The sequence below is a fragment of the Scyliorhinus canicula genome, chromosome 2, assembly GCF_902713615.1.
Source record: "Scyliorhinus canicula chromosome 2, sScyCan1.1, whole genome shotgun sequence".
Classification (NCBI taxonomy): domain Eukaryota; kingdom Metazoa; phylum Chordata; class Chondrichthyes; order Carcharhiniformes; family Scyliorhinidae; genus Scyliorhinus; species Scyliorhinus canicula.
In genome coordinates, this window is record NC_052147.1 from 84,915,324 (window position 1) to 84,930,037 (window position 14,714).

General features: G+C 44.9%; 1 protein-coding gene across 2 annotated transcripts in view; it reads left to right on the plus strand.

Moving 5' to 3' along the window:
• The first annotated feature begins 1,344 nt into the window (after positions 1–1,344).
• psen1 (presenilin 1) overlaps positions 1,345–14,714 on the plus strand; it is a 97,561-nt gene continuing 84,191 nt past the window's right edge. Inside the window, exons 1-2 of one of the 2 annotated variants that reach the window (XM_038781748.1) lie at positions 1,364–1,519; positions 11,190–11,313. In XM_038781748.1, the coding sequence (XP_038637676.1) occupies positions 11,263–11,313 (51 nt within the window). In that variant the 5' untranslated portion in view covers positions 1,364–1,519; positions 11,190–11,262. Of the gene's footprint in view, positions 1,520–11,189; positions 11,314–14,714 lie in introns of both variants that reach the window. The other variant, XM_038781739.1, reaches the window with a different exon arrangement.

Sequence of the window (14,714 nt, forward strand, 5' to 3'; positions counted from 1 at the left end):
GGGTGGTGAGAGGAGGGGGGTGGTGAGGAGGAGGAGAGGGGGTGGTGGTGAGGAGGAGGAGGGGGGTGAGAGGGGGGTGGTGAGGAGGAGGAGGGGGGTGAGAGGGGGGTGGTGAGAGGAGGAGAGGTGGGTGGTGAGGGGGTTGTGGGTTCCATTCCCTTGGCTGGTGGGGGTGGGGAGAAGTGGGTGTACCCTGGGGGGGGGGGGGGGGGGGGTGTGTGTGTGTGTGTGTGTGTGTGCGTGCGGAGGGCGGGCGTGAAGAATAGAACATAGTGAAGGAGGCCATTGAGTCCACTGAGTCTGCACTGACGCACTTTAAGCCCTCACTTCCATACTAACCCAATAACCCATCCTAACTTATTTGAACACTAAGGGCAATTTATCATGGCCAATCCACCTAACCTGCAAGTCTTTGGACTGTGGGAGGAAACCGGAGCACCGGAGGAAACCCACGCAGACACGGGGAGAACATGCAGACTCCGCACAGACAGTGACCCAGCGGGTAACCGGACCTGGGACCCTGGTGCTGTGAAGTCACAATGCTAATCACTGTGCTGCCCACGGGTGGAGGTGTGTGGAATGGGTAACCCCTTTCTTGGGGTGGGAAGAAGGGGCCCTTGCTGGGGACTGGGGGGTGTCCCCTACCAGGGACTGTAGTGGGGGGGGGGGGGGGGGAGAGAGGTGAGAGAATGGGTATCCCCTTCCTTGGGGGGGGGGGGGGGGGGGGGGGAGAGAGAGAGAGATAGGTGTCTCCTTTCCTGGGGTTTTAGGGTGGGGGACTGATTTTCTTCCCCTGGGTGCACTGATGTGGGGGGGGAAGTCTGCGATTGTTTCCTTCTCCTGACTTTGGGTTTTTGCTTTTCACCCCTCCCTATCTTTGTAACCTTCTCCAGTGTTTGAAACCGTCGATCTGTGATTTTGAGATTCTAACCGTGATTTTTCGATTCTAATAATTCACTATCCCTGACGTTAATTGTTCCATCATTGATGGCTGTTATTTCAGCTGTACAGGCCCTAAACTCTGGCAATACCTCCTTGAATTACTCCTTCAAACCTGCCTCATTAACCAGGTTTTTGGTCTGCTGTCTTAATAGCTCCTCATGGCTCAATGTCAAATTTTGTTTATCACATACGTTAATCAGGCAGATTTGAAACTGATTGTCCTTCACCAGTTTAGAAGTGGTGGAGAAGCTTTCAATTGCGACATGATTCCTAGTTACCAACCTGTTGGGTTGGAGATAATCTGATGATTTATTGGGGCTTCTGTCCATGCCAACAAGCAAGGAAACACCCAACCGATCAGGAAGGATTATCCATAATAGTGTCTTGAAAATAACAGCATAATGTTTTTCTGCTCTTGTATGCTTTGCAGTGGGGGAGGGAGTATCGATAACAAGAGAGACCGTTTGATTTGCTCCGTGAGATCTTCCTGATGTCGGAACTATCTGCCCAGGTTGTGCCTGTGTTTCAGGGCGGGCAGCCAAGAGAGAGTGCATCAGAAAACCGTCAAGCCAACTCGGTGAGACCTTGCTCTTCATTTTATACCTTGTGATCTCTCGCACTTGAAAATTACATATGGCTTTAATCATCAGTAGAAGTTTTTTTTTGTTGATAGGTGGTCAAGGCGACACAGATTTAAGATAATTGATGCAACAAGCAATGGTTGGGGGGAGAGAAATGAGCAGACCCTTTCTTTCCATTGTGATTTATGATCTGGGATGTGAAAGGATAATGTATCAGATTGTGGTTACTTTCAAAAGGGGATTTGATAAGTACTTGAAGCATAAACATTTGCAGGGCTGTGTATAATGAGCAAGGGAGTGATCCTAAAGAGCTGTTGCAGATAGAATAGGCAGAATGGCCACCTCGTGGTGTTTTATTCGACAAGGATTTGTTTTCTGAAGAAAGGGATTGTCAAAACACTTTTGAGCGATTGGGACCAATTTCCTGTTGCTGATTTTAAGTAGGGCTTGAGCTGTGAAGAGCGTAAATGTAGTGTATCCTATTTCAGGAGGATCTCAACTTGATTTCAGTCAGCATCTGGTAATTCCAATGGGGGAACTCCCTTGTGTGAGTGCTAGAATTACTGTTTCAATAGTATTGATCAATTGTTTTGGTGTCTGGTCCAAGGTCTATCCCCACAAATGAGAAAGTTAAGGCAACCAGACTCCGAGCAACCCAGATGACAAAAGAGACAGATTTAAAATGATGGAAAATTGTGCTTAGGAAGGATGGTAATTGGATAATGCCATCTCGATTCAGGCTGAATGTGCAAGGTACAGAGGGGAAATGGAAAAAAAATATTGAGATGCAAAGAGAGAATATGAGAAGAGACCCAGGCACCTAATGTAACAAAATCTGCAAGTATTCTATCGTCATAAATAGTAAAAAGATGATAGATGATGTGGGATGGATTAGAGACCCAAAAAGGATTTATCCATGGAGATGGAAATGGCTGAGGTATTAAATAAATACTTTGCATCTGTCTTTACCAAGGAAGATGCTGCACAGGTCATGGTGAAATAGGAGATAATTCAGACACTTGAAGGCTTTAAAATTGAGGATGTATTGGATAAGCTGTCTGTATTTGAAGGTTGAGGCATCAGGAGCAAATGAGATGCATCCATGAATAAGAGCGGAAATGGTGAAGACTCTGGCCATAATTTTCCAGTCTTGAGATCCTGGTGTAGTGGCAGAGGTCTGAAGGATTGCAAATGTCACTTTGTTTTTGTGTGAGAAAGATGTAAAGGTAAACCCAGCAATTGCAGGCCAGTCAGTTTAACCTTCACCAAGAAGAAAGCTCTCCGCGCCTGGCGAAATGATATAAATCAGCCAGACAAAGAGCAGAGCTCATCAATTAGTCAGCAGAGGTACAAAGAAGATCTCGGGGAAATTAAGAACCAATGGTGCACTGACGAACATGACACCCAGAGCTGCTTCAGTGCCGCCAGAGCAATATATGGATCCAATACTCTCGGCCTCAAACCAGTGTAACGTGAGGGCGGAACCCTCTTGAGGAACAAAGATAAAATCGGCCTTCGATGGAGAGAACACTGCAAATAACTCAAACTATGATACCATAGATGAGGACATGTTTGAGGAAATCTCCCCAACTATCCATCAAAGATCATCTTGGACTCGCACCAAGTGTGGACAAAATATAAGCCGCCATTTAGCACATGAAGAGTGGAAAAGTTACAGGATTGGACGGGATCCCATCAGAGATTTTCAACATGGAGATCTCAATCAGCTGATGCTGAAAATCTGGGACAGATAAGAAATTCCTGCCGACCCCAAGGATATCGTGCCACCATCTTCAGGAACGGAGACAAAGTGGACTGTGGGAACTAACGAGGAATCTCCCTACTCCCTGTCACTGGAAAAATCATCACCCAAACCGTTGCGAGCTGTCTTCTGCCAGTCTCTGAAGAAATCCTTCCGGAAAGCCAAACTGTGAAACAGCAGACATGGATTTTCACTGCTCGGCAACTTCAAGACAAAACTTCAAGAGAAATGCCAGAAGCAGCATTAAACACTCTCCACAGCCTTCATTAATCTGACTAAAAGTCTTGGTCAAATCGGGAAGTGCTGTGGAACATCCTGTCAAAGGCTGGTTGTCAAGAGAAATTCATCAGCCTCCTCCACGACAAGATGTCGCCGACAGTCCTCAGAAACGGAAATAATAATAATAATCACATATTGCCACAAGTAGGTTTCAATGGAAAGCCTCTTTGCCGCCACACTCTGATGCCTGTTCGGGGAGGCCGGTACGGGAATTGGACCTGCGCTGCTGGCCTTGTTCTGTAATACAAGCCAGCTGTTTAGCCCACTGTGCTAAACCAGCCCCTGGTATGGGACAAATCTTTTGAGGTCAAAACTGGAGTTAAGCAAGGATATGTCATCGCCCTTTTCCTCACCTTGTTGAGAGCTAGCTTCCCAGTGGAGTCAACGTCCTGGACGGAAAGAATTTTTCAACCTCAACTAATTGAAATACAGGAAGGAAATGACATTGACAACGCTTGTGGAATGTCAGTATGCGGGTGACAACAACACCACCTCCGAAGAGAATCTGTCCAAGCCATGCTTGACAGCTTTGTGGAAGCATACCAAAGTATTGGTTTCAGCCTCAAGACTCCAATCCTTAACCAGCCCGCCCATGGGCAAGATCAGGTCTTTCCCTTCCAAGATGAATAGAAAGCCTCCCAAATGTGGAACATTTCCCACACATGGGAAACCACCTCTCTGCTAAGTCTGACATCGATGCAGAGATCCAACATTGTATTCAATTCATGAGTGCCTCCTTCAGATACCTAAGGAAGAGAATTGTTGATAACCACAAGATCCATGCTGATACCAAGATCCTCGTGTACAAGACAGTTGTCCTCCCAATTTTTTCTAGCTCAGAAACTTGGACTACGCACAGATGCCCCCTCAAGGCCTGCAGAGATGTCACTGTTGTCTAAGACGGATTCTCTACATCAGTTGCAAGGATGGGTGTACTAACGTTAGTGCCCTTGGAGCCAAGAGCACCAGTGATGGCCCAAAACCAACTTCGCTAGGCCAGCCATATGTTTAAAATGTCAGAGTCCCGACTTCCAAAGTAAATCATCTTTGCCAAGCTCAAGGAAGGCTTCTGAACAAGAAGACAACAAAGGAAGCGTTTCAACAGCACCTTAAAGGCTTACCCAAAGAAATGCAACATTGATGTCAACGCCTGGGAGACGTGAGCTCAGAAGAGACGTACTTGGAGGAACCTCCTGATTGAAGGGACACAATTCTTCCAGGACACGCGAAGGCAAGAGGAGGCCTGGAATGGATCCTGAGGAAGTAATACCAGCGATCTCGAGTTCAAGGATCGATCCCACCCCTGGAAACACTTCCTGAAGATGCAAATCTAGAATGGGCTCATACGACATGAAAGAACCCATGATAGTAACACTGAGTCAATCATACTTGTTAGTGATCACCTGAAGAAGGAAGGTAAGCCAGGCAACTACAGGCCAGTCAATTTCACCTTGGTGGGGAAATGACTGGAAACAATAATTGGGTCAAAGTTAATGTGGGTTAATTGTAACAGGATAGATGAGGATAGAGCTATTGATGTATAAATGGACTTGCAAAAGGCTTTTCATGTGTCATACAAATTTCTTGGGTTAAATGTGGCAGTGAGAATGGATACAAAATTGCCTGAGCAAAGTAGTGAACTGGAGGAAGATTATAGTGGAGTTGCCCTGGGGTTGGTGGAAGGATTTCTGCTCCGACTGATGTATGTAAATGACCTAGACCGGTGATGGGCAACCTGCAGCCCATGAGCTATGTGCGACCCATCAGGGTTCGGAGTGCAGCTCTCCATCCGCAAGGTTGCCACATTCAGCTAATTTCCTGATGTTTTTTTCCCCGATCGGTGTAACTGATTGATGCACATGTAAAGCAAGGGCAAGTGAGGTGCTTGCTGATTGCACACAGCACTGACTGAGAGCTCCTTCTGCAACCAAAGTGTAAATATTTATTGTTTTTACCCTTTTTAAGTTGATGGTTCTATTAATATATAGAGGATTAAGCATCTTTAACTAGCATGATATTCATGGGGTGATGGTTGGTGAACAAGCCCGATTTTCAATCTGGTGGCCCACTGAAATAAAGGAGTGCCACTCATGCGGTCCACTCAATAGCCACGGTTGCCCATCATTGACCTAGACATCGGTGTGCAAGGCACGATTTCAAAAATTTGGATGACAAAGCTTGGAAGCACTGAACTGAGGAGGTTAGTAACTTCAAAAGCACATAGATTGATGGGATGGGCGCACAAATGAAGGGGCAGATTAAATTTAATGCTAAGAAACGTGAAGTGATTCATTTTGGTAGAAAGAACATGGAGAGAAGATAAAAAAAGACGGTACACTGGAAAGGCTGTGCTGGAGCAGAGGGATCTGGATTTATAAGTGCATAAATCATTGAAAGCATCCTAGACATTAATAATCAGGGCATAATGTATGAAAGCAAAGAACAAAGAAAATTACAGCACAGGAACAGGCCCTTCGGCCCTCCCAGCCTGCGCCGATCCAGATCCTTTATCTAAACCTGTCTCTTATTTTCCAAGGTCTACTTCCCTCTGTTCCCGCCCGTTCATATACCTGTCTAGATGCCTCTTAAATGATGCTATCGTGCCCGCCTCTACCACCTCCGCTGGTAAAGCGTTCCAGGCACCCACCACCCTCTGCGTAAAAAACTTTCCACGCACATCTCCCTTAAACTTTCCCCCTCTCACCTTGAAATCATGATCCCCTTGTAACTGACACCCCCACTCTTCGGAAAAGCTTGTTGCTATCGACCCTGTCCATACCCCTCATAATTTTGTAGACCTCAATCAGGTGCCCCCTCAACCTCCGTCTTTCCAGCGAAAACAATCCTAATCTACTCAACCTTTCTTCATAGCTAGCACCCTCCACACCAGGCAACATCCTGGTGAACCTCCTCTGCACCCTCTCCAAAGCATCCACATCCTTCTGGTAATGTGGCGACCAGAACTGCACGCAGTATTCCAAATGTGGCCCAACCAAGTCCTATACAGGGTAGCATGGTGGTTAGCATAAATGCTTCAAAGCTCCAGGGTCCCAGGTTCGATTCCCGGCTGGGTCACTGTCTGTGTGGAGTCTGCACGTCCTCCCCCTGTGTGCGTGGGTGGGTTTCCTCCGGTTGCTCCGGTTTCCTCCCACAGTCCAAAGATGTGCGGGTTAGGTGGATTGGCCATGCTAAATTGCCCGTAGTGTCCTAATAAAAGTAGGGTTAAGGGGGAGGTTGTTGGGTTACGGGTTATAGGGTGGATACGTGGGTTTGAGTAGGGTGATCATGGCTCGGCACAACATTGAGGGCCGAAGGGCCTGTTCTGTGCTGTACTGTTCTATGTTCTATGACCTGCTGACTCTTGTACTCAATACTTCGTCCGATGAAGGCAAGCATGCTGTATGCCTTCTTGACCACTTTATCAACCTGCATTGCCACCTTCAGGGTACAATGGACCTGAACTCCCAGATCTCTCTGTACATCAATCTTCCCCAGGACCCTTCCGTGGACCATATAGTCCGCTCTTGAATTTGATCTTCCAAAATGCATCCATTTGCCTGGATTGAACTCCATCTGCCATTTCTCTGCCCAACTCTCCAATCTATCTATATTTTGTTGTATTCTCTGACAGTCCTCCTCGCTATCTGCAACTCCACCAATCTTAGTATCATCTGCAAACTTGCTCATCAGACCACCTATACCTTCCTCCAGGTCATTTATGTAGATCACAAACAGCAGTGGTCCGAGCACGGATCCCTGTGGAACACCACAAGTCACCCGTCTCCATTTTGAGACACTCCCTTCCGCCACTACTCTGTCTCCTGTTGCCCAGCCAGTTCTTTATCCATCTAGCTAGTACACCCTGAACCCCATACAACTTCACTTTTTCCATCAACCTGCCATGGGAAACCTTATCAAAAGCCTTACTAAAGTCCATCCCTCATCGCTTAACTTTGTCACTTCCTCAAAGAATTCTATTAGGTTTGTAAGACATGACCTTCCCTGCACAAAACCATGCTGCCTATCACTGATAAGTCTATTTTCTTCCAGATGTGGATAGATCCTATCCCTCAGTATCTTCTCCAACAGTTTGCCTACCACTGACGTCAAGCTCACAGGTCTATAATTCCCTGGATTATCCCTGCTACCCTTAAACAAAGGGACAGCATTAGCAATTCTCGAGTCCTCCGGGACCTCACCCGTGCTCAAGGATGCTGCAAAGATGTCTGTTAAGGCCCCAGCTATTTCAACCCTCTCTTCCCCCAGTAACCATGGATAGATCCCATCCGGTCCTGGGGACTTGTCCACCTTTAATGTCTTTTAGAATACCCAAAACTTCCCCCTTCCGTATGACAACTTGACCTAGAGTATTTAAACATCCATCCCTAGCCTCAAATTCCGTCTTGTCCTTCTCCTTTGTGAATACCGATGCAAAGTACTCATTAAGAATCTCACCCATTTCCTCTGAGTCCACGCGTAAATTCCCTTTTTTGTCTTTGTCCTTTCTCTAGTTACCCTCTTGCTCCTTACATACGAATAAGAGGCTTTGGGATTTTCCTTAACCCTGTTAGCCAAAGATATTTCATGACCCCTTTTAGCCCTCTTTATTGCGCGTTTGAGATTCATCCTACTTTCCCGATATTCCTCCAAAGCTTCATCAGTTTTGAGTTGCCTCGATCCTATGTATGCTTCCTTTTTCATCTTAGCTAGTCTCTCAATTTCACCTGTCATCCATGGTTCCCTAATCTTGCCATTTCTATATTTCATTTTCACAGGAACATGTCTGTCCTGCACTCTAATCAACCTTTCCTTAAAAGCCTCCCACATTTCAAATGTGGACTTACCCTTAAACAGCTGCTCCCTATCCACATTCCCTAGCTCCTGCCGAATTTTGTTATACTCTGCCTTTCCCCAATTTAGTACTCTTCCTTTCGGACCACTCTTGTCCTTGTCCACGAGTATTCTAAAACTTACGGAATTGTGATCGCTATTCCCAAAGTAATCACCGACTGAAACATCAACCACCTGGCTGGGATCATTCTCCAATACCAGGTCCAGTATGGCCCCTTCCCGAGTTGGACTATTTATATACTGCTCTAAACAAACTCTTGGATGCTCCTTACAAACTCTGCTCCATCTACGCCTCCAACACTACACGAATCCCATTCAATGTTGGGGAAGTTAAAATCTCCCATCACAACCACCCTATTGCTCCTACATTTTTCAATAATCTGTCTGCATATTTGTACCTCTACTTCATGCTCGCTTTTGGGAGGTCTGTAGTAAAGTCCCAACAATGTTACTGCACCCTTCCTATTTCTCAGCTCCACCCATATTGCCTCAGTCCTCGAATCCTCCATCGTGCCCTCCTTAATCACAGCTGTGATATCATCTCTGACGAGTAATGCAACTCCTCCACCCCTTCTACCTCCCTCTCTATCCCTCCTGAAGCATCTATACCCTGGGATATTCAGTTGCCAGTCCTGCCCTTCCCTCAACCAAGTCTCAGTAATACCAATAACATCATATTCCCAGGTACTGATCCAAGCCCTAAGTTCATCTGCCTTACCTGCTACACTTCTCGCATTAAAACAATTGCACCTCAGACCACCTGACCCTTTGCGTTCATCATCTCTTCTTCCCTGTCTACTCTTCCCCCTAGTCACATTGAGTTTATTATCTCGTACCTTACTGGCTTTAGTTGCTGCTTCTTTACTGACCTCTAACTTCCTAATCTGGTTCCCAGTTTAAACTTTTATAAAAATACTAGTTCGGCCTCTGTCTAGTTCTGGGCACTGCGAAGGCACTATAGGGTGCAGAAAATAGTCATAAGCTTAGTTTCAAGAATGAGGAACTTCAGTTGTCAGTTGATGAATTGTAGTCAGTTTTGTAGATGGATTGGAAAAGTCGGGACTGTTTTCCTTGGTGACAGAGTTGGAAGAGTGATAGAGGTATTCAAAACCATGAGTTTGGACAGATATGGAAAAAACGTTCCAATTGGTATAAGGATCATGAACGAGAGGGCACATGTATTTAAGGTAATTGGCAAAAGGGCAATGGAGACGTGGTGGAGCCAGGTTTAATTGAGGAGTTTGAGGGAATTGGATTATTATCTGAAAAGGAAGAATGTGTAGGGCTTTGGAGAAGGCACGAGGCCAGAGAGCCTGCACAGATATGACGGACCAAATAACCTCCCCTGTGCTGTGAGCATTCTTTTGCACTTCCAGATGTAGCATGTTGAACTTTGAAAACGCTTACCTAATGGATGCTTTTCTGTTGTGTTTTTTTTTTGCTTCGTGTACAAGGTGCTTTCTCCAAATACTTCCCAATAAGTCCAAAGATGTACAGGTTGGGTGGATTGCCCCCGAGTGTCCAACGGTTGTGTAGGGTTACAAGGATAGGGTTGGGGAATGGGCACAGGTTGGGTGCTCTTTCAGAGGCTCATGCAGACTCAGTGGGCTGAATGGCCTCTTGCACTGTAAGGATTCCATGATTCTAATTTAGTCTTTAATATTTAGTGCATTTACTGAGATTTTTCCTCGTGCACCTTTTTAAAATATCTCAAAAGCTCATTAGCTGTGAAGGTTTAACACTTAAGGAACTGTGGAGCAGGAGAAAAGTTCCTAATTATTCTGAGTAAATAGCACAGCGTCCATGTGTGCATGCAAACTCTGGGGTTCATGACCAGGAGAGCTGAAATTTGAATTAATCCACCTCAGTTCAGGTGTGAATTTGCTGCTTTGGTGCTTGTAATGTTTAACGTCAACTGAGAAGTTCCTTAGTTTGATTTTTGTGTCCCCAACACAGACACGTGTTTACACGGAGATGTTTTTTCTTTTATTTCTAGGTAAAATGGTGTTGATTCCTCTCCGTTATCTTGTCCCAAGTTGTTGTTTTTCTTTTTGACTATAACATTGGATTGTGAAAGTTTGTCAGGTTTCTGGCAAGGACTGTCCACCATCTGATCCAGCTGCATTCTCTCTCTCTCTTGCCTCAAGTGGCCGAACTACCAGCCTGACTGCTAACTCCACTGACTTTTTTTTGTGGGGTTCAACTTGAGCTGCTTATACTAACTGCACTGAGGAGGTTATGATATTGGAGTAGGTGATTTAACTGCTGCTGATCAGAGCCCAATCTCCGGTGCAGGATTGAATTGATATCCTGTTATTTCATTTTGCTACTTTTGGGTTTCACAGACCTAGGAGGATTTACCATTGATTGGCTTGTCTGCGAGATTGGTTGATTGGGCAAATCGTCAATGATTTGCAGAAGACGGAGTTATAAAAAATATTTGACTTGAGATTTTTTTTTAAATTATTGAAATATAAATTTATCACTTGCTGCTTAAAGCCTGCCTCTTTGACCAATCTTTTCATCTGTCCTAATGTGACTCAACATCAAATTTTGGCTGATATGTTTCATTACATTAATGTTGCTATATAAATGTACATTGTTATAGACAGGTTTTTGATTTGTACAAGAACAAATTACGACTATTATTCTCTTCACTTGCAGTCTTAGTCTTTGATCTGGGCATAGTGCTGAGTCGCCTAAAACCAAGTAGTTGTGTAGGTTTTCCCCTTTGTACTGTTCAGTGGCAAACACCTGTCTTTTTCTCAAACCAGGCTTGCCTTACTGTAGAGAGGAAAACTCCCAGCAACCTGCCAAAGTTGTGAGCAGGACTGTTTGAAATGGATAATGCTGACCTTCAGAGAGGCGATGACTAGTGAGGCTGTCAGAACTGACCAGGTAGGCTGCCAGTCCTGGCTGAGACAAAGCAGCAAAGTTTGTTTAGGCCCTGTGCCTCATGCAGCTTTGTCATTGCACATTAGCAAGAAACGTATTTCCTAGCGCACAGACAACCAAATCAAGTTGATACAGAAGGAGATTTTTCCGAGGTAAATTTTAAAGTTGCACAGCTCGGCAATTCCAGTTGGTGAGAGAAGATATTTATAAGACGTTGAGCTGATGGTCCTTCTGAATGTGTGTTTTAGTCTATTTGTTTATTTATCCTTCCGCCCTCAGATCACCATATTCACTTGACCCTTTACCCAACAGGGGGGGTGCCATTTAACCTTGAAGCCTATTTCACTTGTTTTGTATCTTGACACCATTTTTCTACCTAATTCTCCCTTGAACTAGGGGGCATAGCCTCAAAATAAGGGGAAGAAGATTTAGAACTGAGTTTAGGAGGAACTTCTTCACCCAAAGGGTTGTGAATCTATGGAATTCCTTGCCCAGTGAAGCAGTTGAGGCTCCTTCATTACATGTTTTTAAGGTAAAGATAGATAGTTTTTTGAAGAATAAAGGGATTAAGGGTTATGGTGTTCGGGCCGGAAAGTGGAGCTGAGTCCACAAAAGATCAGCCATGATCTAATTGAATGGCGGAGCAGGCTCGAGGGGCCAGATGGCCTACTCCTGCTCCTTGTTCTTATGTTCTTATGATACCATGCCTGTCAAAAGTCTATTGATCCCAAAATGTTGCCCCTGTCCACACTCTGAGCTCTGGCTTTGTAACTCTGGTAAAGTAATTTTTAAAAAATGATGGCTTCCAACCTATCAAATTTTCCTTGTGACCTTTGAAACCACTCCCCACATCCTCCCTCACCAACTTGAGGGAATGATGCAACCTCTCGTTTTTTGGGAAATATACAGCCTCTCGTTTTCTGATTTTTGTTCCTGGTTAAGGAAACTATTAAACCACACCTGCAACAGCTTCCATCCCAGACCCAATCTGTTAAAAGTAAGTGGATCTTGCTGAATTTAGCATCACTGTGGGTTTAGGCCTATGGAAGGGAAAATTGGACAAATCATTCCATTGCCTTTTGCTGTCTGGAGACACCTGCTGGAAGTGAGTCATGCGGGTCTCAAACAAGAGGGGCCTCACGGTAGCATGGTGGTTAGCATCAATGCTTCACAGCTCCAGGGTCCCAGGTTCGATTCCTGGCTGGGTCACTGTCTGTGTGGAGTCTGCACGTCCTCCCCGTGTGTGCGTGGGTTTCCTCCGGGTGCTCCGGTTTCCTCCCACAGTCCAAAGATGTGCGGGTTAGGTGGATTGGCCATGCTAAATTGCCCGTAGTGTAAGGTTAATGGGGGGATTGTTGGGTTACGGGTTACGTGGGTTTAAGTGGGGTGATCATTGCTCGGCACAACATCGAGGGCCGAAGGGCCTGTTCTGTGCTGTACTGTTCTATGTTCTAAGAGCAGGATGAGGCCCCATTGTACTTCGACACCCTGCATGGTCTGCTCTCTGGCCTAATGAAGTGGGCACTTGGCTGAAATCGTGCCCAATGGCACTAGACACCAGCAACAATTCTCCTGGGTTGAGTGCCCCCCCCCATTTATATATGGATGCAGCTACACGTAAGATTGATATCAAAACTGATAGCAAGAATACATTTTTATGTTAATTGCTTCTTTCAAACCCTTGAGCAACCTTGGAGGCTGGGAGAAAGTTAACGAATTGGAGACACACATCCATAAAAGTGTGGCTTGTAAACTAGCTCGATTGGAAGTTCCTGTAACATCCCCTTTTCATGAGACTAAAATGTGACAGCTGTTGGTGTTCATTAAACCCGTTCAAGGACAAATTGAATTACATCCCCAAGGAGACTTTGAACTTTAAAAGCTTTTATATTGTGACATGGGGGGTGGGGGAAACAAAATCTAACACATTAAAGTGAATCTAGCAGGATTACAAGAATGAGAGGGAAAACCAGGGGCCAGTTAGACTAACACCAGGAGTAAGAAAAATGCTATAATCTATTAGGACTGTGATAACAGGACACAAAATCAGAATGATTAATCTGAGTCAACACAGATTTATGAAGAGGAAATCTTTGAGTTGGCTGTTGTGAAATATTCTATGAAGAGCTACACTAGAGTCTATTACACCAAATTAGGATTCATGGGGTTGAGGGATATTAGCTTGGATTGAGGATTAGTTCATGAAGAGTAAGAACAAATGGGACATTTTCATGTTTGATATGTTGTACCTAGTGGATTACCACAGGGAGCAGCACTTGGGCTTCAGCTATTTACAATTTAATCCTCTCTTCTTGAACCACTGAAGTTCATGCAGTGTAGGAAAGAAGTTCCAGGATTTTGACCCAGTGAAGGAATGATATGGTTCCAAGTCAGGATGATGTGTGATTAGGTGGGGAACTTGTAGGTGGTAGTGTTCCCATTCATCTGCTGTCCTTGTCCTTCTAAGTTGTTTGAAAGAATCTGTTGGAATGGAATACAAGTCTTACTACTTGTCAGGCCAACGTGAAGTACTTGTAGATTTGGTCTCTTTACTTGAAGAAATACATACTTGCCCTAGAAGCAGTGCAACAAAAGCCACTTGACTGGTTCCTGGGCACAGTAAGTTCCTGGGGTGAGGGGATTGTCTATGAGGAGAGATTGAGAAGACTGTCTTTATTTCCTAGAGTACAGAAGCATGAGGTGGTCTCCATGAAACCGTTAAAGCTTTTAAGGGACTTAACAGGCTAGATGCTGAGAAAATGTTTTCCCTTGCTGAGGAATCTGGAGCAAGTGATCACAGATTCAGAGTAAGGGGTTGGCCATTTAAGGTGGAGATGGAGAGAAATGTCATTACTCGGTAATGAATCTTTGGTACTCTACTTTAGAGAGCTCTGGATACATAGAAACATACATAGAAAATCGAAGCAGGAGGCCTTTCGAGCCTGTTCTGTCATTCATTATGATCATGGCTGATCACTAAGCTCAACACCCTGATTATCTTTTAGCCCCTTGAACTATATCTAATTCCTCCTTGAAGTTGCATTGTTTTCACCTCAACTACTTATTGTGGTAGTGAATTCCACAGATTCATCACTCTCTGGGTGAAGAAATTTCTCCCCACCTCAGTCCCTTTATCTTCAGTTGTTGTGTATATTCAATACAGAGGTCAATAGATGTTTGGGTACAGGAGATGTGGGGATAGTGCAGGAAAGTGTTGAGGTAGAAGATCAGCAAAAACCGTATTGAATGACAAAGCGGGCATTAAGGGTCAAGTGGCCTACTCCAGTTTATTTGTTGATTGATTAATACACGGTAATGGGAACGTGCCTGTTGTCACTTAATGTTTGACTGCTAAACAGCCTGACTGCTTTTGTTGCGAACCTCATTGCAGAACTAAGGCACAG